The 25690-nt window shown below is 41.9% G+C and overlaps 2 protein-coding genes across 3 annotated transcripts; one reads left to right on the forward strand and one right to left on the reverse strand.

The window, feature by feature from the left end:
* Positions 1-5829: 5829 nt before the first annotated feature.
* On the forward strand, positions 5830-24129 carry LOC110617013 (3-hydroxyisobutyryl-CoA hydrolase 1-like). Of its 2 annotated transcripts, XM_043957906.1 has the most exons (14): positions 5830-5964; positions 7579-7659; positions 7769-7837; positions 8332-8395; positions 8530-8609; positions 8734-8817; positions 8888-8972; positions 9168-9253; positions 9366-9496; positions 9633-9693; positions 9833-9931; positions 10033-10134; positions 10304-10345; positions 23873-24129. In XM_043957906.1, exons 1-14 carry the CDS (start codon positions 5926-5928, stop codon positions 23999-24001), a joined length of 1152 nt encoding a protein of 383 aa, XP_043813841.1. In that variant the 5' UTR covers positions 5830-5925; the 3' UTR covers positions 24002-24129. The 2 variants fall into 2 exon arrangements, with proteins under 2 accessions (XP_043813841.1, XP_043813842.1); XM_043957907.1 differs by lacking the exon at positions 8734-8817 and having other exon boundaries at positions 5872-5964.
* Positions 23984-25485, reverse strand: LOC110617012 (secoisolariciresinol dehydrogenase). Its single transcript, XM_021759589.2, has 2 exons — positions 25374-25485; positions 23984-24889 (listed from the first exon to the last, which is right to left on the reverse strand). Exons 1-2 carry the CDS (start codon positions 25421-25423, stop codon positions 24109-24111), a joined length of 831 nt encoding a protein of 276 aa, XP_021615281.1. The 5' UTR covers positions 25424-25485; the 3' UTR covers positions 23984-24108.
* Positions 25486-25690: the final 205 nt, after the last annotated feature.

Genomic DNA, 25690 nt, shown 5'->3' on the forward strand with positions numbered 1-25690 from the left:
GTAGGATCCTCTTTAACGGTTGGTCCGTCATCACAACTCCTTGGTGGCCTTCCAGATAAACTTTGAATTTCCGGACTGCTAACAACAAGGCATACGCCAATTTTTCAATGTTCGAGTATCTGACCTCAGTGTCTCTGAGTACCTTGCTGAAGTAGAAAACAGGTTTCTGCTCCCCTTCTTCCACTCTTACTAGTACTGCGCTGACTGCTTGCTCTGAGGCTGCCAAGTATATCAAGAGTTCTTCCCCTTTTACGGGGCTACTGAGCACGTGAGGTGAGCTGAGGTATTCCTTAAGCTCTGTGAAGGCTTTTTGGCAGTCTTCTGTCCATTCAAAATTCGGGACCTTCCTCAATTTTTTGAAGAATGGCAAACACTTTTCTGCCGACCTTGACATAAATCGATGAAGCGCCACTACTCTCCCGGTTAATCTCTGGACGTCTCTTACACAGGTCGGCTCTGGCATATTCAATATGGCTTCCACTTTCTCCGAATTGGGCTCAATGCCTTTTCCACTCACCATGTACCCCAAGAATTTTCCTCCCCTGATGAAGAAAGCGCACTTTGCTGGATTCAGCTTCATCCTGTATTGATCTAACACCCCAAATATCTCCCTTAAATCCGTTATATGTTGTTGAAAAGTTGAACTTTTAACCACCATGTCATCCACATACACTTCTACATTCCTGCCGATCTGGTTTTTAAAGATTTTATTCATTAATCGTTGGTAAGTTGCCCCGGCGTTTCTTAATCCGAAGGGCATAGCTCTGTAGCAGTAAGTCCCGTCTTCAGTTATAAATGAGGTCTTCTCCTCATCCGTTTTTTCCATTGGGATTTGGTGGTAACCAGACATAGCATCCAAAGGAGACATATAATCAAAACCAGCCGTTGAGTCGACCATCTTATTAATATCGGGGAGGGGGTAACAATCTTTAGGGCAGGCCTTATTCAGGTCGGTAAAATCTATACACATCCTGTATTTGCCATTGGCTTTTTTGACTAACACAGGATTTGCCAACCACTGTGGGTACATGACCTCCCTAATAAAGCCTGCCTCTTCTAGCTTCTGCACCTCTTCCTGGGTAGCCTGCTGCTTCTCTCTTCCCATTACTCTCTTCTTTTGCTTTACTGGTCTGGCCTCGGGGAGGACATTCAATTGGTGTGTCATCACTTTGGGGTCAATTCCCGGCATGTCTGAGGGCTTCCATGCGAAGGTCGGCGAGTGACTTCGGATCAGGGCCATGGCTTCACCTTTTTGTTCTTTGGTGAGGCCGGCATTGAGACTGAAGACCTTACTCGTTTCTTCTTCTGATAGGGAGAAAGTCTCCAGCTCTCCAACGGGCTCTGTCCGGGCTTCCTTTGTCTCATCCCTGACCTCCAAAACTTCCAAATCAAGCGCTTCTCCGGTTGAGTTCGGTTCCGTCACTGTGGCCAAGTATACTGCCCTTGCTTCCTCCTGGCTTCCCCGGACCATTCCCACTCCTCCTTCCGTTGGGAACTTGAGTGCCAGAAACCTGATGCTAGTGACAGCTTCGAAACTGAACAACGCCGGCCTCCCCAAAATCGCATTGTAGCTCAGTGGGAGTTTGACCACCAAGAACACCTCATAATGGGTGCGAGCTTTGGGTGCTTCTCCCAAGGTAAGGGCCAGCTTCACCTTCCCTTCTACAAGTACCGGTGCTCCTCCGATCCCTTTGATGGGTGACTGGTCCCGAACCAGCTGTTCCTCTGGGATTCCCATCTGCTGGAAAACCCGATATGGCAATAAGTTTGTAACAGCCCGGCCCTTTTCCACCGGCGCTGTTACCACTCACAGCCCGGACTGGCTCCAGCGCTGTGAGCAGCTCTTAACATCCTCTCACCCTCACGGGTTCTTGAGGCAGGATTTGTCCCTCGGGGGAGCCACTACGGCCCACCCTAGCCCAAGGGTTTTGGCTTATGGCACTTTTCCACCATAAGTCGCCTCCCCCACTACTCGAACCCTTGACCTCCCACTTTAAGGGAATAGTCTGGCTTATGGTACTCACTCTCACCAGACTATTCCCTTAAAGTGGGAGGTCAAGGGTTCGAGTAGTGGGGGAGGCGACTTATGGTGGAAAAGTGCCATAAGCCAAAACCCTTGGGCTAGGGTGGGCCGTAGTGGCTCCCCCGAGGGACAAATCCTGCCTCAAGAACCCGTGAGGGTGAGAGGATGTTAAGAGCTGCTCACAGCGCTGGAGCCAGTCCGGGCTGTGAGTGGTAACAGCGCCGGTGGAAAAGGGCCGGGCTGTTACATAAAAAGGAATGGAACAATTGGTACTCACTCTCACCAGACTATTCCCTTAAAGTGGGAGGTCAAGGGTTCGAGTAGTGGGGGAGGCGACTTATGGTGGAAAAGTGCCATAAGCCAAAACCCTTGGGCCAGGGTGGGCCGTAGTGGCTCCCCCGAGGGACAAATCCTGCCTCAAGAGCCCGTGAGGGTGAGAGGATGTTAAGAGCTGCTCACAGCGCTGGAGCCAGTCCGGGCTGTGAGTGGTAACAGCGCCGGTGGAAAAGGGCCGGGCTGTTACAAAGTTAACCTTACTCCCATCATCCACCAAAACCTTCTTCACCCGAAAATTATGAATGACTGCTTCAATGACAAGCGCGTCATCATGGGGCATCTGAATGCCCTGTGCATCCTCCGAAGAGAAAGCGATGGTCATGGGAGAGTGTTCAACGATCTGCATAACCTCGCCATTGCTGGTCTCCCCTTCCCGGTTTCTCTTCTTTCCTCGACGGTTCATCCGTCCTCCAGTTCCTCCAACGATCATATTAATAGTCCCACTGGACCCATCGTTCACTGGTCCCGCTCCAGTTCTCCTGGGCATCTGGGCTGCCGGACCGGGTTGAGGCCTCTGCCCCTCCGGTTTCTTCACAAAATTTTTGAGATGCCCCCTTTTTATCAATCTTTCAATCTCCGCAATTAACTGAAAACAGTTATTTGTATCGTGGCCATGCGTGCGGTGGTACTGACAATACTTGTCAGGATTCCTCTGATCTGCTTCTGACTTCAAAGGTTTGGGCCACTGGAGAAACTCCTTATCCTGGACAGCCATGAGCACCTCGGCTCTGGACGCATTTAATGGAGTCGGTTTCTCCGGGACCCAAGGAGGGAGCACTCTCGGTTCGAGAACCCGAGGAGGAGGAGGCCTTTGATCCCTTCTTTCCCAGGCCTGCTTGTACGGCTCAGGCCTTTTTCCACGCTTCTTCTCGTGTTTCTCCGACCTCCCCTCCTCCGGGGCTTTCTCTTTTCCTTCCCCCCCTTTGGCAAATCTACTCGTTACTAAGGCGTCATCCTGCCTTATATACTTTTCCGCCCTCTTCATCAACTCGGCCAGTGAGGTTGGAGGTTTCCTGCTCAGAGAACCAAAGAACTCGGCAGAGGTTGTTCCCTTTTGCATGGCCTCTACCGCCCTTCCTTCGTCAAGCTCGGGAATTTGCAGGGCCTCCGTATTGAAACGGGCGACATACTCTCTGAGGGATTCACCAGCTTTTTGTCTCACTGTTTCCAGATAGCTCGTCTTCCTATCTGCTGGCACCCCGGCTACGAACCGGCTAATGAAGCGGGTGGCCAGATCTCCGAAACTTTTAATGCTTCCGGCCTCTAGGCTGTTGAACCATGCTCTCGCTGGCCCCGAGAGCGTTGTTGGGAACACCTTGCACATCAGAGCATCTGACAGAGTTTGCAACTCCATGAAGGTCTTATAGTTCATGACATGCTCTCTCGGGTTACCAGCTCCATTATAGGCCGCCATCGGCGGCATCATAAACTTTTTGGGAACGGTCTCCTGCTGCATTAACTTTGAGAAGGGAGAAGAAGTAGGCAAGGAGGTTTGACTCTGATCTTTCTTACCTAGCTCGGCTAGGAGCTGCTCCTTCAACCTTTTCAGCTTTTGGTTCATTTTCTTGTCTTCCGGGTTGGATCTTTTGCCCAAACTGCATTCTTCCTCCTCTGTTTCAGTTCCCGTTTCTCTGGTTGTTTCGGCAGAATAGTCGTTCACCTCTGCATTTTCTATCAACTCTGTTGCCCTTCGCCCATGAATTCGGGCCTCCGGTTCTTCCTCTTCTCCGGCATCGTGGTTGTTAGTTCGGAGGCGGGCAGAGGTAGGTTGGGGTTCATCGGTTCTGGGTTCCTCCACTACTGGGAGTGCGTTTACTGGGGTGCTAAGTCCCCTTTGTTGCATTATCTGGCCCAACCAGTGAGCAGTGGTTTGTAGCTGGAGAGCCATGGTTTGAATGTCTTGGTTAGACAGGGTCATGGTGGGAGTATTCCCTGCCAGGCTTGGCGAGGGATTAAGAGAAATAGGTGTTTGGTTATTCAACGTTGTAGGGCTAGAAAAGGAGAACTGCTGCCCATCTTGGGCAGAGCTCAGGTCATTTGGAATATTAAGGTTACTGTCTTGGTGGTTTGCCATCGTGGATCTCAGTGGGTTTTGAAAGTGAAAACTCCGGTGATGAAAAGATCTCCTTCGTTTCCCACAGACGGCGCCAATTGATGATCTGAGATCCAATGGAATAGGGTTTTACAAGGGTTTTGTATTACTGAATAAGGCCTGTCTTTTCTGAGGAGGGGACTCTCCTTTTATACATTGTCTTGCCTGCTGGTGACGTGTAAAGGTCTCTCCAGGATTGGGCCACGCGTCTCTGCCATGCGGATTCGGAGGTACTAGAGTATCAGCCGCCTGCTCCATGCGCAACGGCCTCTGATTCTCCTCGTGCGTACGTTCGAACGGATCCGCCAGGCTGTTTGGTGAATGTTATTCCGGGTCCTGGGCTGGGCTGAGAGTTGGGCCGGATGTTAGGCCTGAGTGGAGAGGGCCTGCTTCGTGCGGACCGGGTCGGCTTGAGTGAGAAAGATGGGTCGAGTCCGGTCTTGAAGGTTGGATGAGCCAGGCTTGTTATGTATATCAGGTGTGTGGGCCTCTACGTCATGGGCCTTGGGCTGTGGTCAAGCCCCTGGTCCGGGGTGAAGGAATCCAGCGGTCATCACCATGCACTGTCTCCCTCAGAAAATGCAGGCAGAGAGTTTTAAGGAGAAAAAAAAAAAAAAGAGTTTCATCTATATATATTGGCTGATTCTGATATCCTGATTAAGGAGAATGGAAATAATTATTTTTTTTTATTTTGATATTATTTATTATATTAGAATCATGTACAAAATCATGTTAAAAAGGTATTTTTAAAACTTAATTTTTTTGTAATAGATTTGAATTTTCTGAAATTAAGAAAAAATATGATTTATAAGAATGTTTCTAAATTTAGTTTGAGAGGTCACGTATTGTTTTTTTATTATTATTATTTTTAATTTTTTTAGTGAGATGTAACCGTCACTTTTACTATCTCTATGGCCGGAAAATAGTCGAGCTTGTTCGTGCTAAAGCCTCTTTTAAGGAGTCAGGCCTTGGACTGGATGGCGCGTTGATGAGTTGGCCTGTTTGGTGGATTCTACCGGATCTTAGACCTTTCTTTTATGTTCGGTCTCATCTCGAATATTAAAAATCTGACGGTTATCGGTGTTAATATTGTTAAATTAAACCAATAAATTTTTTCTGGTTTTTCATCCTACTCAATTAACTAATATTATTAAAGTGTATCTTTAAGGATTGATTTTAAATTGAATTTAGATTTAAAAATAGTATTTTAGAATTTTAGATATAAAATAAAGATCTAAAGACTTAAAGGCTTGATAAGAAAGTTTTGGCAAGTTTAGAGGATTAAAATGTAATTTTTCAGAAGAAATGACAGCAGCCGTCCCGTCTTATCTTACATGGCTTTATCTTCTTCATAAATAAATAAAAAAGGGAAGAAGGAAGAAGGAAAAAAAAGGGGGGAAGAGGAGGAGGGAGAAAGGGGAGGTGGCTGAGATTTCCGGTGGAAAGTGGCATTCCCCTACGCAACTTCAAAACAATGGCTTCAAGCTGCAACTTCAAGAAGGAACTTAATAAGGTACCATTTCATCATCTTCATTGTTCCCGTTTTTTATCATCTTTTTTTGTTGAAATCATACCGAGATTTTATATATTTGTGGAAAATAATTTATAGTTAGAAATATTTTTATGAAAATTATTTTTTTAAAATATTTTTCATATAAAATATTTTATTGTTTAATTTTAATTTAAAAATAAAATATATTAATAAATTTCTATATAAAAATATTAATAAAATTTTAATGTGTGGAAGATAAATTTTTTTAAAAAAGTAGAAAAGTTATTTTTCTTAAATCTCTTTTGTTTTATAGAAAATATTTGTTGAGAAAATATTTTTCATATTTTGTATTATTTGAAACACTAAAAAAATTTTAATTAATAAAAAATAAATTATTTTCTACACTTTAAAATTTTTTATTAAAACTATAATATATAAATTTATTAATATATTTTATTTTTAAATTAAAATTAAATAATAAAAAATAACTTATTTTATTTAAAAATATTTTTCATGCATAAAATAATTTCTATAAAAAATACTTTTTAAATGTAAATTATTTTTCACAAACTACAAAGTCTAAATGTCTTAATTTTTTTTAATTAAAAAAATATTTTTATTAACTAAATTTTTATAAACGTTCTAAATATAAAAGGTTGTGAAAAAAATTATTCTCCGTGAAACAAACCAAGTTTAAAAACCTCCAATTATTTGTAAAAAATAGTTTGTATTTCAAAAATATTTTATATGTAAAATATTTTATCATAACAGATATTTTTTTTTTAAAATATATATTTTTTTATATTTTCTAATATTTGAAACACTTTAAAAAATAGTTAACAAAAACTATTTTTCTAATCAAATAAAAAATTAAATCATTTTTTACATTTTAAAAATATTATTAAGATTTTTATAAAAATTTGATAATATATTTTATTTTTTAAATTAAATTAAATAATAAAGAATGAGTTAAAAATATTTTTCATGAAAAATATTATTTTTATGTTTATAAAAATTATTTTCTATCAAAATAATTTATCTTTCATTATTTAAAAAGTAAAATATATTGATAAAATTTATATATAAATATTTTAATAAAATTATTAAAATGTAAAAAATATTACATTTTTCAAATACATTTTGTTTTTTTTCAAAAAATAATTTATATTTAAAAAATAATTTTTATAAAAAAATATTTTTTAATAAAATTACTTATTTTTTATTATTTAATTTAATTAAAAAAATAAAGGTATTAATAAAAATTTAATAACTTTTTCTTTTGATGAAAAAAGAAGTCATTTTTTTAAAAATAATTTTTTAATTTAAAAGTATTTTTTGTAAAATAAACAAAGTCTTAAAATAGTTTAATTTTTTTAATAAAAAATATTTTTTATTAATTATCCAAAATGTTTAAATACTAAAAAAATATGAAAAATATTTTTTTAAAACAAATTGAACCTAAAATTATTTAATTTAATTTCAAAAGGATTATATTTCCTTTAAATATGATATGTATAATAAATAAGTATATATATTTTCTTAATAAAAATGAACTGAAATATTTAATTTTTATTTAGTTAATTTCGTCCATAATAAATTTAGATAATTCATGAGCCTAATTCAAAAAAAAATCAGGTATTGTTTGAAGGAGGTTCATCTTATAGGGAAGTGATATTGAATAGACCAACCAAGCTAAATAGCCTCGACTATGAAGTGGTATGAATTATTCCTCTTTTATATGTTTAATTTTAAATAAAAAAAAAAAAATATATATATATATATATATATATATATATTAAATAATTACTTGATTCTAATTTTGCAGATGTCTCAAATGCTTAAGAATTTCAGAGACTTTGAAACGGATTCCGTTGTCAAATTTGTAATTTTGAAGGTAATATATTTTATATTATATACATAATATTTAATATATTTAAAATAGATATAATTAGAAAGTTAATAAAAAAATTATATTTATATTAGATTTAATACGGTGTTAAGTATATTTGAGTAAATTTTAAGAGATTTCAAATTCTGCTATTTTAATTTTCGATCTCCATTTAAAAATATATATATATATTTTTTAATATATTTAAAAAAATAAAATAAATAAAAATTATAAAACATTGCCTAATTTAGATGTGGACCATGGTTATCTCTAGAATTTTCAGTTCCTTATTTGGAAAAAAAAAAAAAAAAAAACCTTTTTTATCGTTTTTTCTTCCTATTTTTCGCATTTTTTTAAGGATTACTATTTTTTTCACAAATAATACAAAAAATGAAAAAAATTATATAATTTCAGACATCATTTTAAAATTCAAAATTTTTAAAATTATTAGTTAGTAAATCAATTTTTGATTTTTTTTTAAAAAAATTCATTTTGAACAGGCAAATGGGAAAGCATTTTGTGCAGGAGGAGATGTCGTTTCACTTGTTAATTCAGTGTTAGCAGGTGGAGATCATGTTGCTCTATATTTATTATTTATTTTTTTATAATTATTATAAAATATAATATAATTATATAAAAAAAATTATTAATTTGAACCCTAACCTTTTAATAATTTATATGGTGGTTAATTCATTCAGGGCATTGGAGTTTTGGGGCGAGATTTTGCAAGAAACAATTTAAATTGGACTACTTACTGGCTACATATCAAAAACCTTTGGTGAGTTAGCTCTTATTATTATTATTTAAATATTTTTTAATTTAATAAAATTTTATTTATATTCTTTAATTAATTAATTAATTAATTAATTTGCATTTTGTTGCTGCATAATTAAATAATTAAGCTCCCACTCATTGATGGTATTGTAATGGGAGGAGGTGCTGGCTTATGTATGAACGGAAGGTTTAGGATTGTCACTGAGAAAGCTGTAAGTTATTATTATTTTTAATAATTTTATTTATTTATTTATTTATTATTATTGTTATTATTTTATGCAGTTATTTGCAATGCCAGAAGTCTTTATAGGACATTTTCCAGACGTGGGAGCTTCACAATTTCTTTCTAGGCTCCCAGGGCATTTTGGTAATTCCATCTTTATTATTTATATTTAAATGTAGATATTTTACAATAAGATGTAAGTCTATGCTTTGTGAGAATTTATTATCTTAATTCTATATGATTATTTATTAAATTAATTTATATATACATTTTATTCCTTCTTTGTAGTTAATATTTTTTTAAAAAATATAATAAATACATAATTTTTAAGTGATGCAGGGGAATATTTAGGACTTACTGGAGCCAGAATAAATGGAGCAGAAATGCTTGCATGTGGCTTGGCAACACATTTTGTTTTCTCTAAAGTAATTAACTCATTATTTCCAAATATACAAAATTAATATAATTTTTTTCCATTTAATATATTTTATTAATTGGATTTATCATATACTAACTCTTATTTTTATGGTGATATAGGATTTGTCTTCACTAGAAAATGCACTCAAAACGCTGCCGTCCTCATCAGATATGACTACAATTTGTCAAATTATTAATAAATTTGCTCACAAGCCAAATTTAAAGCAAGACACTATTTATCAAACCCAAAGGTGATCAATTTTACATTTAATTAATAATTATTATTACTGAAATAACTTTATAATTTATTTATATATTTTTTATTAAATTTATTTGTTAATTTATCCTGTATGGATTTTGAGTGTTTTTGTGCTTGTAATCAATTAGATTGGAGACTCTTAACGAATGTTTCTCAAACGACACCGTTGAGGAAATCTTACTAGCACTTGTAAGTTATTAAATTATCGCAATTTCTTTAAATCTGCTGCTTTTTTCACATTTTCAATCTTTTAATTAATTAAGGAAAAATATAAAATTATTTGACATAATTAATTAATTTTTATTAAAATAAAATTTATTTATTGCAGGAAAATGAGGCGAAAAACAATGCAGAAACATGGATAAGTAAGGCAATAAATTCCATGAAGGCAGTTAGTCCTACTAGCCTCAAGATTGCACTTAGATCGGTAATTAATTAATTTTTATTTCAAACTTGAAATTCACTTCTAATTAAGCTAATTTCATGTAATTTTCAATATCATAATTACAAAATTTTTGAAAAATTCAGATCAGACAAGGACGTGACCAAAATTTAAAACAATGTCTCATACGTGAATATACAATTTGCTGCAATATCTTGCGAGCAACTATTAGTAATGACTTTTATGAGGTAAGATTGAAGCTTATTATTCTAATTTACGAGTTATTTAATAATTATTATATATTGAATTCATATAAATCGGATTTTAAAAATATTTAAAATATTCTAATTTTTTTAATTATGTTCTATTTATTCTTCAAAGGATTTTTTTTTTTCCAACTATTAAATAATTTCGCAGGGTTCAAGAGCTATGCTAATTGACAAGGACAAGAAACCAAAGGTATGATAATTAAATTTTTGCATTTACCAATCCATTTAATGTTTTCTAGAAAAAACCCATTTAGTTAATTAATGGTAGAATTCATAATTATTTTTTAAAATTCCTTTGATAATTTTTAAAATATATATAATTTATCATATGGTTTAATATTCTTCATATTTTCTTTTTGGTATTTGGTTATGATGATCTGAGATCCAGAGAAATAGGATTTTTACAATGGACTCTGTAAAACTTAGAAAAAGCTTAAACATAGAGAGAAACATTTCCCCTTTTATATGTTTCCTTTTGTCTGCTAGTGACGTGCCAACAGAACGAGTATCATTAGGCCATCTGTCCCTGCTACGCTGATACGGACGTACGAGGGAATCAGATCCCTGTCCCATGCGTAACGGCCTCTGATTCTCCCTGTGCGCGTGTAGGCGGGTCTACGAGGCGGGTGGATGGATCCTTCTTCGGATTCCGGGTTGGGCCGGAGGATAGGAACAAGGCTGGGCCCAAACGGGATCAGCTTGAGGTACAGTGAAGACGAGGTCGGCCTGGCGGTGAGGCTGAGCGGACTGGACCCAGTTGGTGTGAGTGACTTGGGGATCTCTAGGTAATGGGCTAAAGTCATGGGCCTGGCCCTAGACTTGGGAGAGATGAGTCCAGAGGTCATCAATTGCCCCTTTACCTTCTCGGCAGTTATTGCCCTAACTGTCGAGAGGGTAAACCCCTAGAACCATTATGACCGCGTCTGTTTGAATTCGGCTCGCCCTTTCATCTTATTGTCACTTGTAGCTTTAAATCTTCTCTGTCTTTTTTCTATTTTTAGCTTTCCTCTATTCTTTGTGCGCGCTGTTATCCTCGCTTTCTTACTTTTATCTTCCCGGTACGCTTTCTTTCCTTTCTGGTGAATAGCCTTTAAGGATTCTGATGCTGCTAGCCTAGAGTATAGAGTCGTCCCGTTTCTCATTAATGACTAGCCTCTGACTATATATTACTGACATTTCCTTCTCATCCTTGGGATCTTTAATGAAACAGCGAGATTTCTCTTTCCGATCTTCCTTCCTCTTGTTCAACCGGTCTCCCGAAAGATGAGGGTTTAGTTTTCTTTGTTGTGCAGAAGGAGTATGGTTTGTCTTTCCCTGGCTCCAGCTCAGGCTTCCATGCCGAGCTCTCGAGGTTCCGAATCTTCAAGGCTGTACATCAGTGTCAAGTCAGTCTCAGTTGCTCTAATTGTTCGAATTCTCAGGTCCTCTCGGATTTTGAGATCAATCGAGGACTTCAGGTTGGCAGGAACAAAGCTTGCCCCATCTCCTGATGATGCCTTTCCGCATATGTTTCATGATATTGAAAGTTTAACTTGTTCCATTGCTCTTCAGAATGTTTCGCTGGTTTTCCTGGGTGTGCATGAGTGTATCGTGCATCACACTTGGGTGTAGGCTTGCAACATTCACTTGTTCCATTGCTCTTCAGAACGCCTATCTATAACGGAACAGTGATGGGTGCTTATGGGGGTCGACCTGTTCAGTTCCCCTATAATAACGAGACAGAGCTTAGCTGGCCTGCAAAGCTCATCTTCCGAACTATGAGAATTCGTCTGAATCGAAGGCTAGGATAGTGGGGTAGGCGATAGTGATGTAAACGTAGATGATGATGTATCTGGGCATGTAAATCCTTTAAGGATAGCCTTTTATCCCGTAGTGTTGGTATTTGTGACATGCTATAATGTGCTTTTCTTTTAATGAAATTTTTGTTTTGCGTTCATACTCGAGCTGTTCTTTCTTTATCATAAATGAAGTACTTAGATTGCTTGCTCCGTAACTTTTCCCGAGGGATCTGCTGTATTGCTTTCTCCTTCTTGCCCCTTTAATCGTTCGAAACTAGAGTTCATTCAGCCAATTGAGCTTTTGACTTACTTTTTCCGAGCTGGACTAGTCGTACCCGTGGGCTCTGTTTTTAACCTGTGAGCCGAGCTCTTGACCTTCTTAGGTAATGAACAGGGCTGGTCTTTATCATGCTTCCATCTGCTTGTGTCTTTGAGCTTTTTATTTATATTTTTCCAAACTGGATCAGTCGTAACCCTGAGCTCTGTTTTTAACCTGTGAGCCGAGCTTCTGACCTTCTTAGGTAATGAGCAGGGCTTGGTTTTTATCAATGGGTGAGAGGTCCAAGTGGAGCCCGGTCTTAAGGTTTGAGCGAGTTGTGTTTGTTCTATGCAGATGGCATGTGGGCTTTTGGGTGACAGGCTATTGCCATGGGCTTGGACCTAGACTGGGTGAGGAGAATCTAGCGGCCGTCAATTGCTTTCGGGTGATGGGCTATTGCCGTGGGCCCAACCCTTAATAGAGGTGGCGAAGTCCAGCGGCCGTCGATTATTGCCCCTTTACCTTCTCGTCAGTTATTGTATAACTGATGAGGGGGTAAACTTCGGGAGTAATTAATGACCGCGCCGCTCCAAGACAAAATTGTTCAGAGTGACATTTCGTTTCATTATTGCCTTTCCTTTCGAATTCTCTTTGTCTCCTGAAGAAACTTGTTCTCGTCTGTTCTCTATTTTCCTTCGACTTCTTCTGCCTTCTCAACCTTATTGCATTTCAGGTACGCTCTTTTACTCTTCCATGGAGGATTCTAAACTTCCCGATGTTGCCAATCTCGAGTCGCACATTACTCCTTTTTCCATAACCAAGTATATTTCTCGGAGTTATTTAGATACTCCACTTTACCTTATTCGCGCTCCTCTCCGGAATGAAAGGATAGTTCTTCCAAAACCTTTCCCTCCTGGTTTGGTAGATCCCCAGAGGGGTCTGTGCATAGTCTTCTTTCTTAAACAGAGGGATTTCGGTCTAACCTTCCCTTTTACCCCTTTCTTCATCGAGGTTTTTCGATATTTTGGGATAACCCCCCGGATGTTGCCCCCGAACTCCATTTTGTTTATGGCTTGTTTTGAATCCATTTGCCTGAGTTGGGGTTTTACACCCACAGCGTGTCTATTTGTCGCTTTCTTCCGCCTTGTTAGGGCGACTCAGAAATTTTACTATTTTTCCCCCCGTGGTGGATTGTCTCTTTTCACGGGCTACAAGGATTCAATAAAGGGATGGGTAGAGAATTTCCTTGTGGCGGAGCTGAGAAAAGATGTCGACGTATCGTGGGGAGTGGGGCTAGACTGGGAGGATGTCCCCCCAGGCATCAACGACCTGCCCCAACTAAGCCTCACTGAGCAGGTGGGGTATCTTCGACTAACTTCTGTTGACAAGAAGTATGACGTCGAGAGATGTATGTTCGTGTCTAATCTTAGGGATATTCGTGACACGGGTATAATGCCTTGTTTAGCAACTCCGCTCTTCCTCGTAAGTGACATTAGAAAGTACGCTAACTCTTTCTGACTTTGTGTTTTTTGGCAGCTTCTAACGTTAAAATGGATGAGATCAAGCCCCCGAAGAACTTAGTTCTGTCCCGGGAGAGTATGAACGCTGCTTTAGATGCCCTCCTGGCTGGGCGCCCCGTGCCTGAGGTCGCTGCAGAGGTGGCTCAGGTTGTTTCTGCCAAGAAGGTTAGCCGGCCTCTTGCTAGAGCTCCTTCTCGGGCTCCAAAGTCGAGCTCCCATGGTGCCAGACCCTCTCGGCCATCTCGTCATGGCAGGTCGGCCCCTGCCTTGAAACCAGTTCAGGAGGCTAAATCTGGTCAGGGTTCTACGGAGGATGCGGAGGGAGCTCCCCTAACTGTTGTGAAGCAGGTAGGGGATATTGGACAGATGAGGACGGATCTTGCTCTTCCTGTTAAGGAGGCACCAAGGGGGAGGTTTGAATCCCCTATTATTGAAGAGGAGGCTCCTGGGACAGGACTGGAGATCGTTCTTGTTGACGATAGTGTCCCAGGGGTTCCTACCAGAGATGCCCCTGAAGAGGTGAGGTCCGACCTTGCCAAGGATGAGGATGTCGTAGAGAAGGTAGGGGACAAACGTCCTGCCTCCCTCGAAGTGCCATCCCCAGCTCCAGCTCAGAAGAGATCCAAACCTTCTAAGGGATCAGCTCCAGCTCTCCCTCCTATTGGGAAAGAGAAGGAAGTCCCTGTGATACCACTGCTGTCCGCTCCTGATAACGACATTCTGAACGCAGAGGATATCACTCATCAGTCCCCCACAAGCGTGGTTGCTGAGATTGTTAAGGAACGGATGTTCGGTGGCATTTTGGAGGCTTCGGATCCGCGCTTGCTTGCTCTCACTGGTCTTTTGGCCAGCTCTACTAGGGAGCAAGCAGCGTTCTGTTCCCGACCTCAGGGGGAGCTCGGAGACACGATCAGGGAGATGCTTCTGATGGTAAGCTAAGCTACCTCCTTTGTTTTCATTCTGGTTTTCTTTGTTTTAACAGTTTTTTCCTTTGTTTTAGGTGATGGGCCTCTTCATGGAGATGGATGCCCGCGATCACGCTCTCCGGGAATCTGTGGACCGCCAGATAGAGGAGGCGCGTTTGGAGGAGAATTTGTCCGCAACTAGTGATGCTAGGGGCAACCTTACAGCGGCTCGAGCTCATACCCAGTCCCTCCATGCGGAGCTGCATTCTGCATTGGAGGCCCTCAAAAGAGCTGACGAGAGAACGGCTGAGGCGCAAGAGCATACTAAGTCCCTGGAGGCAGAGTTGTCTCATACTCGCAGGGTTCTCAAGGAGTCTGATGAGAGGGCGGCTGCAGCATAGATTCGAAGTGAAGAAGTTTTGAAGCAGCTGTCCTCCCTGGTGGAGACCCTTCGTGAAAGGGATGAGGCGATAAGCCAGAAGGAGGAGGTCCAGCGCCAGTATGAGGCCCTGAAGGCTGATTTTGAGGGGCTTCAAGTTCACCTGAATAAGGTGAATATTCAAAAAGAGAGGGCCTTGGTTCGGGTGGAGGTTCTTGAGCAGGAGCTGAGCACGAGTTCTGAGCATATTAGAAACCTGGCTTCATCGGCCGAGGAGTCTACGCTTCGTAACCAACAGCTTAGCCATGAAGTCAGAGCTTTAGAGCGTAAATGTTCAGCCCTGCTCAAGGTGGTTAAACATGCCGAGGATAAGATCCAGCTGCAGTGCAAGAGACGTCTGGAGGAGTATCAGGAGTCGGATAAGCTGAAAAGAAAGATTGAGCAGGCCTGCGAAGCTCACCTCCAAGACTATAAGGATTCCTCTGAATTGAAGGCAGTTATAGCTGAGGCCTGTGAGTCGCATCTGGACGAGTATAAAGCCTCTGCGGAGATGAAGACTGCTATCTGGCAGAAAGCCTTTCGCATGTTCAGGTCTGGCTACAATAGGGGTTTAAGAGAAGCCAGACGTGCTCCTGATACTCCTCTAGCAAAACTTCGAGCTAGAGAAGTGGATTTTGATGGCGAGGATGTTCTTTATGGGGAAGATGATTTCCCCTTGCCTAGAGGGACCTCTCGCATTGTGGCTGGGTCTTCCGGGGAAGAGTCCGAGCAACAGGGGGATAATATGGAGGACTTCGGGACTGAAGGCGAAGACCCCGAGCCTGAGGAGGGAAACCCTGGCCCAGGGTTGGAGGGTGCCAAATCTCCTCTGGATGTAAATGTAAATAAAGATACTATAGGTGATGACCTTCCGAGAGATGTAAGTCCCTTGAGGACTGTTTTTCCTTCAAACTCATCAGATAAATAAGTTGTACTGTCTTCTTCTTCTAATGAAAGTTTAATTTCTTTTACTTGAACTATTGTTGCTTTTATTTCATTCTTGAACTTATCTTTTCTTATCGTAACTGGAGCACTTAATCTTCATATCTCGTGATTTATATTTTACTAAGATATTTCACTAAAAAATTTTGTTCATGAGCTTTTCCTATCTGAACTAGTCGAGCTGGATTATTTCTAGCCATGAGCTCAGTTTTCAGATCACGTACCTTTTAATGGTGAATAACAGGGTTGATTTTTTGCCTTTAGTTCTGTCTTGACGGGGATTGGAGCTGAGGTGTTCTCTGTTTCATGCCATTGGATTTCCCTCGGATTGCCCCTTTACTTCCTTAATATTTATTAATTGAGTAGTGAGGGAGTGGATCTCTGTATTTTATTTGTACTCGCATGGCCTCCCCTTAGGCGATTTTACTTTGCTTTTTTAGTTGTAAGGTCGGCTGTCTGGTCCTTGCCTTTCTACGTGCTCCACTGGGACAGGGAGGTCAGCTTTTGTCGTTTTCTTTCTGTTTGGGTTGTTCTTGTTAAATGTTTGCTTACGACCAATTAGCTCGAGCTAGGAACACGATCTTTTGCCTGTATCTATCCTTCTGAATGTCACATATTGCGAGTCTATCCGAGCTGAGAGGTCGGTTCTTTGCTTTTTGCTTAGGCTTTTATACCTACAATCTGCAGCGCGTCCTGTACTTCTGAGTATTGTTCGGACGCTTTGCTGTTCGGACCTCTTTCTAGGCTAGCTAATTCAGCACTAGAAGTTGATTTATGAGGTTGATGTTGTACCGAGCTCGCTTTTGAAGGTTGGACTGGGGCTGTGGCGCTCTTGGTTATTGTGCCCCGAGCTCCTTCGAGAGATCGGGGTCTTGTTTTTCATTGGTAGCTCAGGACTCGTCTTTCGTGTGAGGTCGGAACTGTATTTTTAGGAGTTATCCCTGCAGATGATATTGGGAATTTTTGCTCTGGGAGGTCCTTAAGGCCTTCTCCGATTGTTTTGTGTTTTCCCGGGAGTTCTAGGGAATCCCGGTCTTCTTTATTTTCCCGAGAGTTCTTAGGGGATCCCAGTCTTCTTTGTTTTCCCGGGAGTTCTTAGGGGATCCCGGTCTTCTTTGTTTTTCCGGGAGTTCTAGGGGATCCCGGTCTTCTTTGTTTTCCCGGGAGTTCTTAGGGGATCCCGGTCTTCATGCTCCGGGAGGTCTTTAAGATCCTCACCGGCCGTTTTTTGTTTTGTTTTCCCGGGAGTTCTTAGGGGATCCCGGTCTTCTTTGTTTTCCCGGGAGTTCTTAGGGAATTCCGGTCTTCATGCTCCGGGAGGTCTTTAAGATCCTCACCGGCCGTTTTTTGTTTTGTTTTCCCGGGAGTTCTTAGGGGATCCCGGTCTTCATGCTCCGGGAGGTCTTTAAGATCCTCACCGGCCGTTTTTTGTTTTGTTTTTCCGGGAGTTCTTAGGGGATCCCGGTCTTCTTTGTTTTCCTGGGAGTTCTTAGGGGATCCCGGTCTTCATGCTCCGGGAGGTCTTTAAGATCCTCACCGGCCGTTTTTTGTTTTGTTTTCCCGGGAGTTCTTAGGGGATCCCGGTCTTCTTTTCTATGGAGGATTGTCATGCATAATGATAATAGAGATAATCCCACTTTTTAGGTGCTGGATATTCCAGGCGTGAGGCTCCGGATTTTCTTGCATATCTTCAATTCGGTATACTCCCGGTTTGACTATCTTTGTTATCCTGAATGGGCCCTCCCAGGTTGGTGCTAACTTGCCCGCTGCCGCTCTTTTTCCTGTAGCCTCCAGGTTTCTCAAGGCTATGTCTCCCACTTTCAAGCTTCTTTCTCTGACTTTTTGGTTGTAATATCGTGCTGCCCGTTGTTGATAAGCGGCAGTTTGGACTTGAGCTTCTTCCCTGATTTCTTCGAGAGCATCCAGGTTGCTTCTTAACTTGTCATCATTAGTGTTTTTACTAACGAATTGGACTCGATGAGTGGGGATTTGCAACTCCACTGGGACTACAGCCTCTGTGCCGTAGGCAAGTGCAAAAGGTGTTTCTTTAGTAGACGTCCTGGGGGTAGTCTGGAGTGCCCACAGGATGCTGTTGAGCTCTTCTGCCCAGTTCGCCTTTGCTCCATCCAGCCGTTTTTTTAATCCTTGGAGGATAGCTCTGTTAGTAACCTCTGTTTGGTCATTAGTCTGGGGATGGGCCACGGAGGAGAATTTGTGCCATATGCCCATGTTTGCTGTAAATGCTTTGAAAGTACTATAGTCGAACTGTCAGCCATTGTCTGAGATAAGCACTCTTGGTATGCCAAATCTGCAGATGATGTTTCCCCATACAAAGTCTATCATCTTGCGAGCTGTGATCGTGGCTATTGCTTTTGCCTCTGGCCATTTTGAGAAGTATTCTACAGCCACTACTACGAACTTCCTCTGCCCCGTGGTCTTGGGGAAGGGTCCCAGGATGTCTATTCCCCATTGTGAGAATGGCCATGGGCTGGATATGCTGGCTTGAGGAGTGGCTGGGACTCTGATGGCATTAGCAAATCTTTGGCATACGTCACACCTTCGAACGAACTCTTCTGCTTCCCTTTTAACAGTGGGCCAGTAGTACCCTTGCTTGAATATTTTGTTGGCTAATGTCCCTGCCCCTTCGTGAGCTCCACATATTCCCCTGTGTATCTCTTCCATCACCTTTGTAGCCTCCTCCGGGCTCAAACACCGGAGCCACGGGCTGGACTTCCCTTTTCTGTACAAGGTCCCCCTTATTGCTTGATAGTTGGCGGCACGAGTTGCTATCTTTCTGGCCTCGTCGTTATCATCGGGAAGCTTTCCCTTCTCCAGGTATTCTAGGTATGGGGTCATCCAAGTCGGGCTTTGTTCTACCTGCAGCACCGTGTTTGTTTTGCTAAAAGCAGGCGTAAGGACGTGTTGTATGTACACTTCGTCAGGAAGCTGTTCTAGTTCTTCTTTAGACAACCGGCTAAGCAGGTCTGCTTCCTCATTTTCTTCTCGTGGTATTCTTTGAAACTTGATGGTAACTCCCTGATCTATGAACTCGGCCTCTATTGCTTTTACTTTTGCCAGATAACTCTGCATGGTTGGATCCCTGGCCTGATATGCCCCAGTTATCTGATTGACCACCAGTTGTGAGTCACTATTTACTTCGAGGTCGATTGCCCCTACCTCCATTGCCACCATCATTCCGTTTATTAGGGCTTCATACTCCGCCACATTATTGGAAGCCTTGAATCCTAAGCGCAGGGCGTAGCAAACTTTAAATTCTCCAGGCCCCTTAAGCATTATTCCTGCACCGCTGCCTCCGGCACCTGAAGCCCCGTCCACATATAACTTCCAGTTGAACTTTTGGAAGGGTTCTTCTTTCCTCTCCTTCCTTGATGCTTCTGAAGATGATTCCCCTTGTTCCTTACTGAACGTGCATTCTGCTATGAAATCGGCAAGGGCTTGAGATTTTATAGCTGTTCGAGGTCGGTACGCTAGGCAGTAAGGACTGATCTCGAGGGACCATGCGAGCATCCGACCTGAAGTCTCTGGTCTATGTAGAATCTTCTTCAATGGTTGATCTATCATCACTACTCCTTGGTGGCTTTCTAGGTAAACCCTGAACTTCCGGACTGCCAGCAGTAGAGCATACGCTATCTTCTCAATATTTAGATATCTGACCTCGGTATCTTTAAGCACCTTGCTGACATAGAAAACGGGCTTCTGCTCTCCTTCTTCCACTCTTACCAGTACGGCGCTAACTGCTTGTTCAGAGGCTGCCAGGTATATCAGAAGTTCTTCACCTTCTATGGGACTACTAAGCACATGAGGCGAGCTGAGATAACTTTTGAGTTCTTTGAAGGCTTCACGACAGTCTTCTGTCCATTCGAAGTTTGGCACTTTCCTCAACTTTCTAAAGAACGGTAAACACTTTTCTGCCGATCGTGACATGAATCGATTGAGTGCCACGACTCTCCCGGTCAGTTTCTGGACGTCCCTTACACAGGTCGGTTCTGACATATTTAGTATGGCTTCTACCTTCTCCGGGTTGGGCTCGATGCCTTTCCCACTCACCATGTATCCCAGAAATTTTCCTCCTCTGATGAAGAAAGCGCACTTTGCTGGATTCAACTTCATTCTGTACTGATCTAATACTCCGAACTCCTTCAAATCTGCCACGTGCTGTTGGAAAGTTAGGCTTTTGACCACCATATTGTCTACATAAACTTCTACGTTTCTGCCGATCTGTTTTTGTTCATCAGTCTTTGGTACGTTGCCCCGACGTTTTTCAATCCGAAAGGCATGGCTCTATAGCAATAAGTCCCATCTTCTGTTATGAACGAGGTTTTTTCTTCATCCGACCGATCCATTGGGATTTGATGATAACCAGACATTGCGTCCAAAGACGACATATAATCAAAACCGGCCGTAGAATCGACCATTTTATTAATATCAGGGAGGGGGTAACAATCTTTAGGGCAAGCCTGATTCAAGTCAGTGAAATCTATGCACATCCTATATTTGCCATTGGTTTTTTTGACTAGTACAGGATTAGCTAACCACTGCGGGTACATGACTTCTCTGATGAAGCCTGCCTCTTCTAGCTTCTGTACTTCCTCCCTGGTAGCCTGTTGCTTTTCTTTTCCTACCACCCTCTTCCTCTGCTTTACTGGTTTGGCTTCGGGGAGGACATTCAGCTTATGTGTCATCACTTCGGGATCAATTCCGGGCATGTCAGAAGGCTTCCAGGCGAAGCTTGGGGCGTGACTTCGGACCAGAGTCATGACCTCGGTTTTCTGCTCTTTTGTCAGGCCGGCGTTGAGACTAAAGACCTTATCTGTTTCCACCTCTGATAATGGAAAAGTCTCCAGTTCCCCTACTGGCTCTGTCCTGGCCTCCGTTTTTTCATCCCTGACCTCTAAGACTTCTGAATCCAGCCCGTCCTCCGTTATGCTCGGTTCTGCCACTGTAGCCAGGTATACTGCCCTTGCTTCTTCTTGGCTTCCCCGAACTATCCCCACCCCTGCTTCTGTTGGGAACTTCATCGCCAGATATCTGATACTGGTGACAGCCTCAAAGTCAAACAGCACAGGTCGTCCCAGAATCGCGTTGTAACTCAAGGGGAGCTTAGCCACCAAGAACATCGCATAATGGGTGCGAGCCCTCGGAGCCTCTCCCAAAGTAAGGGCTAGTTTTACTTTCCCTTCCACCGTCACTGGTGCTCCTCCAATCCCTTTAATCGGGGCTTGATCCCGAACCAGTTGCTCTTCAGGAATTCCCATCTGCTGGAAGACTCGATAAGGCAATAGGTTTACCTTGCTTCCGTCATCCACCAAGATTTTCTTTACCCGGTAGTTGTGAATAACAGCTTCAATGACAAGGGCGTCATCGTGAGGCATCTGAACACCCTGAGCGTCCTTCGAGGAGAAAGTGATGGTTGTTGAAGAGTGTTCAACGATCTGCATGACCTCAGCACTGCTAGTTTCTCCTTCTCTGCTTCTCTTTTTCCCCCTTCGGCTCATCCGACCTCCCGTGCCTCCTACGATCATATTGATGGTTCCACTAGACCCGTCATTCACAGTGTTAGCTCCTGTTCTTCTCGGCGTTTGGGCTGCCGGATTGGGTTGAGGTCTCTGTCCTTCCGGTTTCTTTACAAAGTTCTTTAGGTGCCCTCTCTTTATCAACCTCTCAATTTCTGCAATCAACTGGAAACAGTTATTGGTGTCGTGACCATGAGTTCGGTGGAACTGACAGTATTTGTCAGGATTTCGCTGGTCGGCTTCCGATTTCAGGGGCTTGGGCCATTGTAAGAATTCTTTGTCCTGGACGGCTACGAGCACTTCGGCTCTAGAGGCATTAAGTGGGGTCGGCTTCTCCGGAACCCACGAAGGGAGTGGCCTTTGCTCTGAGGCCCGAGGGGGAAAAGGTCTTTGGTCCCTTCGCTCCCAAGGCTGTCTGTAAGGCTCAGACCTTTCGCCATGTTTCTTTTCATGCTTCTCCGGCCTTCTTTCCTCCGAGGCTTTCTCCTTGCCTGCCACTCCCTTGGCGAATCGGCTTGTCACCAGAGCATCATCCTGTCTTATATACTTCTCAGCCCTCTTCATCAGCTCGGCCAGTGAAGTCGGAGGCTTCCTGCTTAATGAACCGAAAAACTCGGCGGAGGTCGTGCCCTTCTGCATGGCCTCCATTGCCCTTCCTTCATCAAGCTCGGGAATCTGCAGGGCTTCTGTATTGAAACGAGCTACGTACTCTCTAAGCGATTCCTCCCGTCTCTACCTTATTGTTTCCAGATAGCTCGTCTTCCTATCCGCTGGCACCCCGGCGATGAACCGGCTGATGAAACGAGTGGCCAGATCTCCAAAACTCCCAATGCTTCCAGTCTCCAGGCTGTTGAACCACGCTCGCGCTGGCCCTGAGAGTGTCGTTGGGAATACCTTGCACATCAAGGCATCCGATAAAGTTTGCAGTTCCATGAAGGTCTTGTAATTCATGACGTGCTCCCTCGGGTTACCACTCCATCGTAGGCTGCCATTGATGGCATCATAAACTTCTTAGGGACAGTTTCCTGTTGCACCCACTTCGAGAAAGGCGAAGAAGTGGGCAGGAAGGTTTGGCTTTGATCTTTCTTTCCCAGCTCGACCAAAAGCTGCTCTCTCAACTTCTGCAGTTTTTGGTCCACATCCTCATCTTCCGGCCTGGGCTTTTTCTCCAGGCGATATTCCTCCTCCTCTGCTTCACTCCTGGTCCACCTGGTTGTCCCGGTGGAGTAGTTGTCAGACTCCTCATTTTCTATCATCTCCCTCACCCTTCTTCCATGGACTCAGGCCTCCGGCTCTTCCTCTTCTCCGGCTCTTCTCTCTCTTTCCCCGGCGCCGCGGCTGCTGGTTTGAAGGCGATCAGGGGTAGGTTGGGGCTCATTGGTTTGGAGTTCTTCTACCACTGGGAGTGTATTTATCGGGGTGCTGAGGCCCCTTTGTTGCATTATCTGCCCCAACCAGTGGGCGGTGTTCTGTAGTTGGAGGGCCATGGTTTGAAGGTCCTGGTTGGATAAGGTAGCGGTGGGAGCATTCCCTGCCAAACTTGGCGAGGGATTGAGAGGAATGGGTGTTTGGTTGTTTAGTGTTGTAGGGCTAGAAAAGGAGAACTGCTGCCCCTCTTGGGCAGAGCTTAGGTCATTTGGGATGTTAAGGTTGTTGTCGTTGTGATTAGCCATCGTGGATCTCAGTGGGTTTTTTTAATAGTGAAACTCCGGTGATGAAAAGATCTCCTTCGTTTCCCACAGACGGCGCCAATTGATGATCTGAGATCCAGAGAAATAGGGTTTTTACAATGGGCTCTGTAAAACTTAGAAAAAGCTTAAACATAGAGAGGAGCATTTCCCCTTTTATATGTTTCCTTTTGTCTGCTAGTGACGTGCCAACAGAATGAGTATCATTAGGCCATCTGTCCCTGCTACGCTGATACGGACGTACGAGGGAATCAGATCCCTGCCCCATGCGTAACGGCCTCTGATTCTCCCTGTGCGCGTGTAGGCGGGTCTACGAGGCGGGTGGATGGATCCTTCTTCGGATTCCGAGTTGGGCCGAAGGATAGGAACAAGGCTGAGCCCAAACGGGATCAGCTTGAGGTACAGTGAAGACGAGGCCGGCCTGGCGATGAGGCTGAGCGGACTGGACCCAGTTGGCGTGAGTGGCTTGGGGATCTCTAGATAATGGGCTAAAGTCATGGGTCTGACCCTAGACTTGGGTGAGATGAGTCCAGAGGTCATCAGGTTGATTTCTCACTTCCATAATGTAGATTATTTATTTGATTTTTAATATTTTTTTTTCTAATTTTAGTAAAACCAAAAATTATGGGAAAATATTTTTTTTATTAATTATTGTTTTATCTAATGCAAACAGTGGAAACCTTCAAAATTGGAGCTAGTAAGCGAAGAGATGGTGGATCGTTATTTCACTGGGATAGATGGGAAATATTTAAAAATTACTGATCGATCTGTGATGGCCGGCGTATTGAAGCCCAAACTTTAGTGAAACTTGTTTTTTATTTTCTTCCTTACAATTAGAAATCTGCTTGTGTGTTTCATATGGGTATGAACCACTGGTATTCTCGATTTATTGAACTGAAATAAATAGATCTATGCATTTCTTGAGAACAAGCCAAAAGCAGGATTAATGGTGGTAAAGCCTCCATCTAATGCTAAATTATGACCACTCATGTACTTGGACTCATCACTTGCTAAATAAATGGCAGCTTCTGCTACATCTTCCTCTTTCAGTTTCACCCCTTTAAGATTTGAATATACACCATCTCTCCCTCCATCCTCCTCCATTTTGAAGAACTTCATAGTCAATGGCGTTTCCACGAAGTAACATGACAAACAATTCACTCTAATTCCAAATTGCCCCAGTTCTGCCGCTGCGTTCTTTGCTAGACCCACAATAGCATGCTTTGTGCTGGTGTATGCGTGTGATGCAACGCCTCCAACACTTGAACAAACGCTGCCCAATGTAATTATACTTCCTTGGCGAGCAGGAATCATCACTCGAGCTGCGTGTTTGGTTCCCAAGAAAGGTCCTATCAAATTAACTTTCACCACTCGCTCAAAATCGATGAGTTCATTTTCGACAATACTGGGTTTGCGCGGATCGGCAACAGCTGCATTATTCACCATTATGTCGAGCTTCCCAAATATGGAGACTGCAGTGTCTACTGCCTTTTCGACGTCAGATTCTATAGTTACATCGCAGTGCACAAACAGGGCCACATGAGCTCCAAGATCTTCAGCAACTGACTTGCCTAAATCGTCTTGGATGTCCGCGATTACTACTTTAGCTCCATGTTTGCAGAAGCTTCTGGCTATGCACTCGCCGATACTCATAGCCGCTCCGGTGATCAACGCGACTTTACCTTCCAATCTATGACAAGAATGAATAGAATACTTAATTAATAACTCTAATATTGGTTATTCTGTACAAATTGACAAAATCTTTCTCCTTTCTTTTTTATTTTTTTCTACACAAAATTAATGCCAAGGAATGTTTTTTACTTTACAAATTTCATTATTATAATATAAACGTTGGTTTAATGTTTTCTTTAGTAAATTTCATTATTTAAATTTTATTATAATTAATTTTTAGAGAAGTAATTAAAGTTAAAACTACAATAAAAAATTAATTTATATAAAAAAAGTAAATTTATAATAAATCATTTATTGTTCTATAGTACTTAACCTTCGTAATATAAAAAAATTTTCAGATCACTTAGTTTTAAAAATTATATTAAAATATTTTTAATATTTTAAAAATTTTATTAATTAGTTTTTTTATTAATTTCACTTATTTATTAATTAATTTTTAAAAATTAAACAAAAATGTCAAGTGAATAAGCAGCATAGATTACCTTCTACTTGTAGCAGCAGCTGGAACTGAGAGAAGCGAGTCTCCTGCCATTGCCAATGGTTATTTTTTTCTTTTGAAGATTAAAGATCAGACTTGTTTGGCTGGGATGAGAAGGAGAGATGCAAACTGAACCTTCTTTTATAGAGGCACAGGTGACATCAACAAAATTTCTTTTTTCTTTTTTTATGGGGAAATTACCAAAAAGCTTATACTCACCTGCTCCACTTCATGAGAGTTTCGTCCAAGTCTTCGATTTTTTTTTTTATAAAATTAAAAAAAAAAAAGAAATGATATTTCATTTTAAAAAAAAAAAGAATG

This window comes from Manihot esculenta, chromosome 6 (genome assembly GCF_001659605.2).
Source record: "Manihot esculenta cultivar AM560-2 chromosome 6, M.esculenta_v8, whole genome shotgun sequence".
NCBI lineage: Eukaryota > Viridiplantae > Streptophyta > Magnoliopsida > Malpighiales > Euphorbiaceae > Manihot > Manihot esculenta.

What these genes read in the sequence shown, in the direction of transcription:
- LOC110617013 (XM_043957906.1), top strand. Translation starts at nt 5,926, where the DNA reads ATGGCTTCAAGCTGCAACTTCAAGAAGGAACTTAATAAG. An exon ending in CTACATATCAAAAACCTTTG is followed by an intron (nt 8,610 to 8,733) that starts GTGAGTTAGCTC and finishes TAAATAATTAAG; the next exon opens with CTCCCACTCATTGATGGTAT. An exon ending in GGATTGTCACTGAGAAAGCT is followed by an intron (nt 8,818 to 8,887) that starts GTAAGTTATTAT and finishes TATTTTATGCAG; the next exon opens with TTATTTGCAATGCCAGAAGT.
- LOC110617012 (XM_021759589.2), bottom strand. Translation starts at nt 25,423, where the DNA reads ATGGCAGGAGACTCGCTTCTCTCAGTTCCAGCTGCTGCTACAAGTAGA. An exon ending in GCTGCTGCTACAAGTAGAAG is followed by an intron (nt 24,890 to 25,373) that starts GTAATCTATGCT and finishes TTCTTGTCATAG; the next exon opens with ATTGGAAGGTAAAGTCGCGT.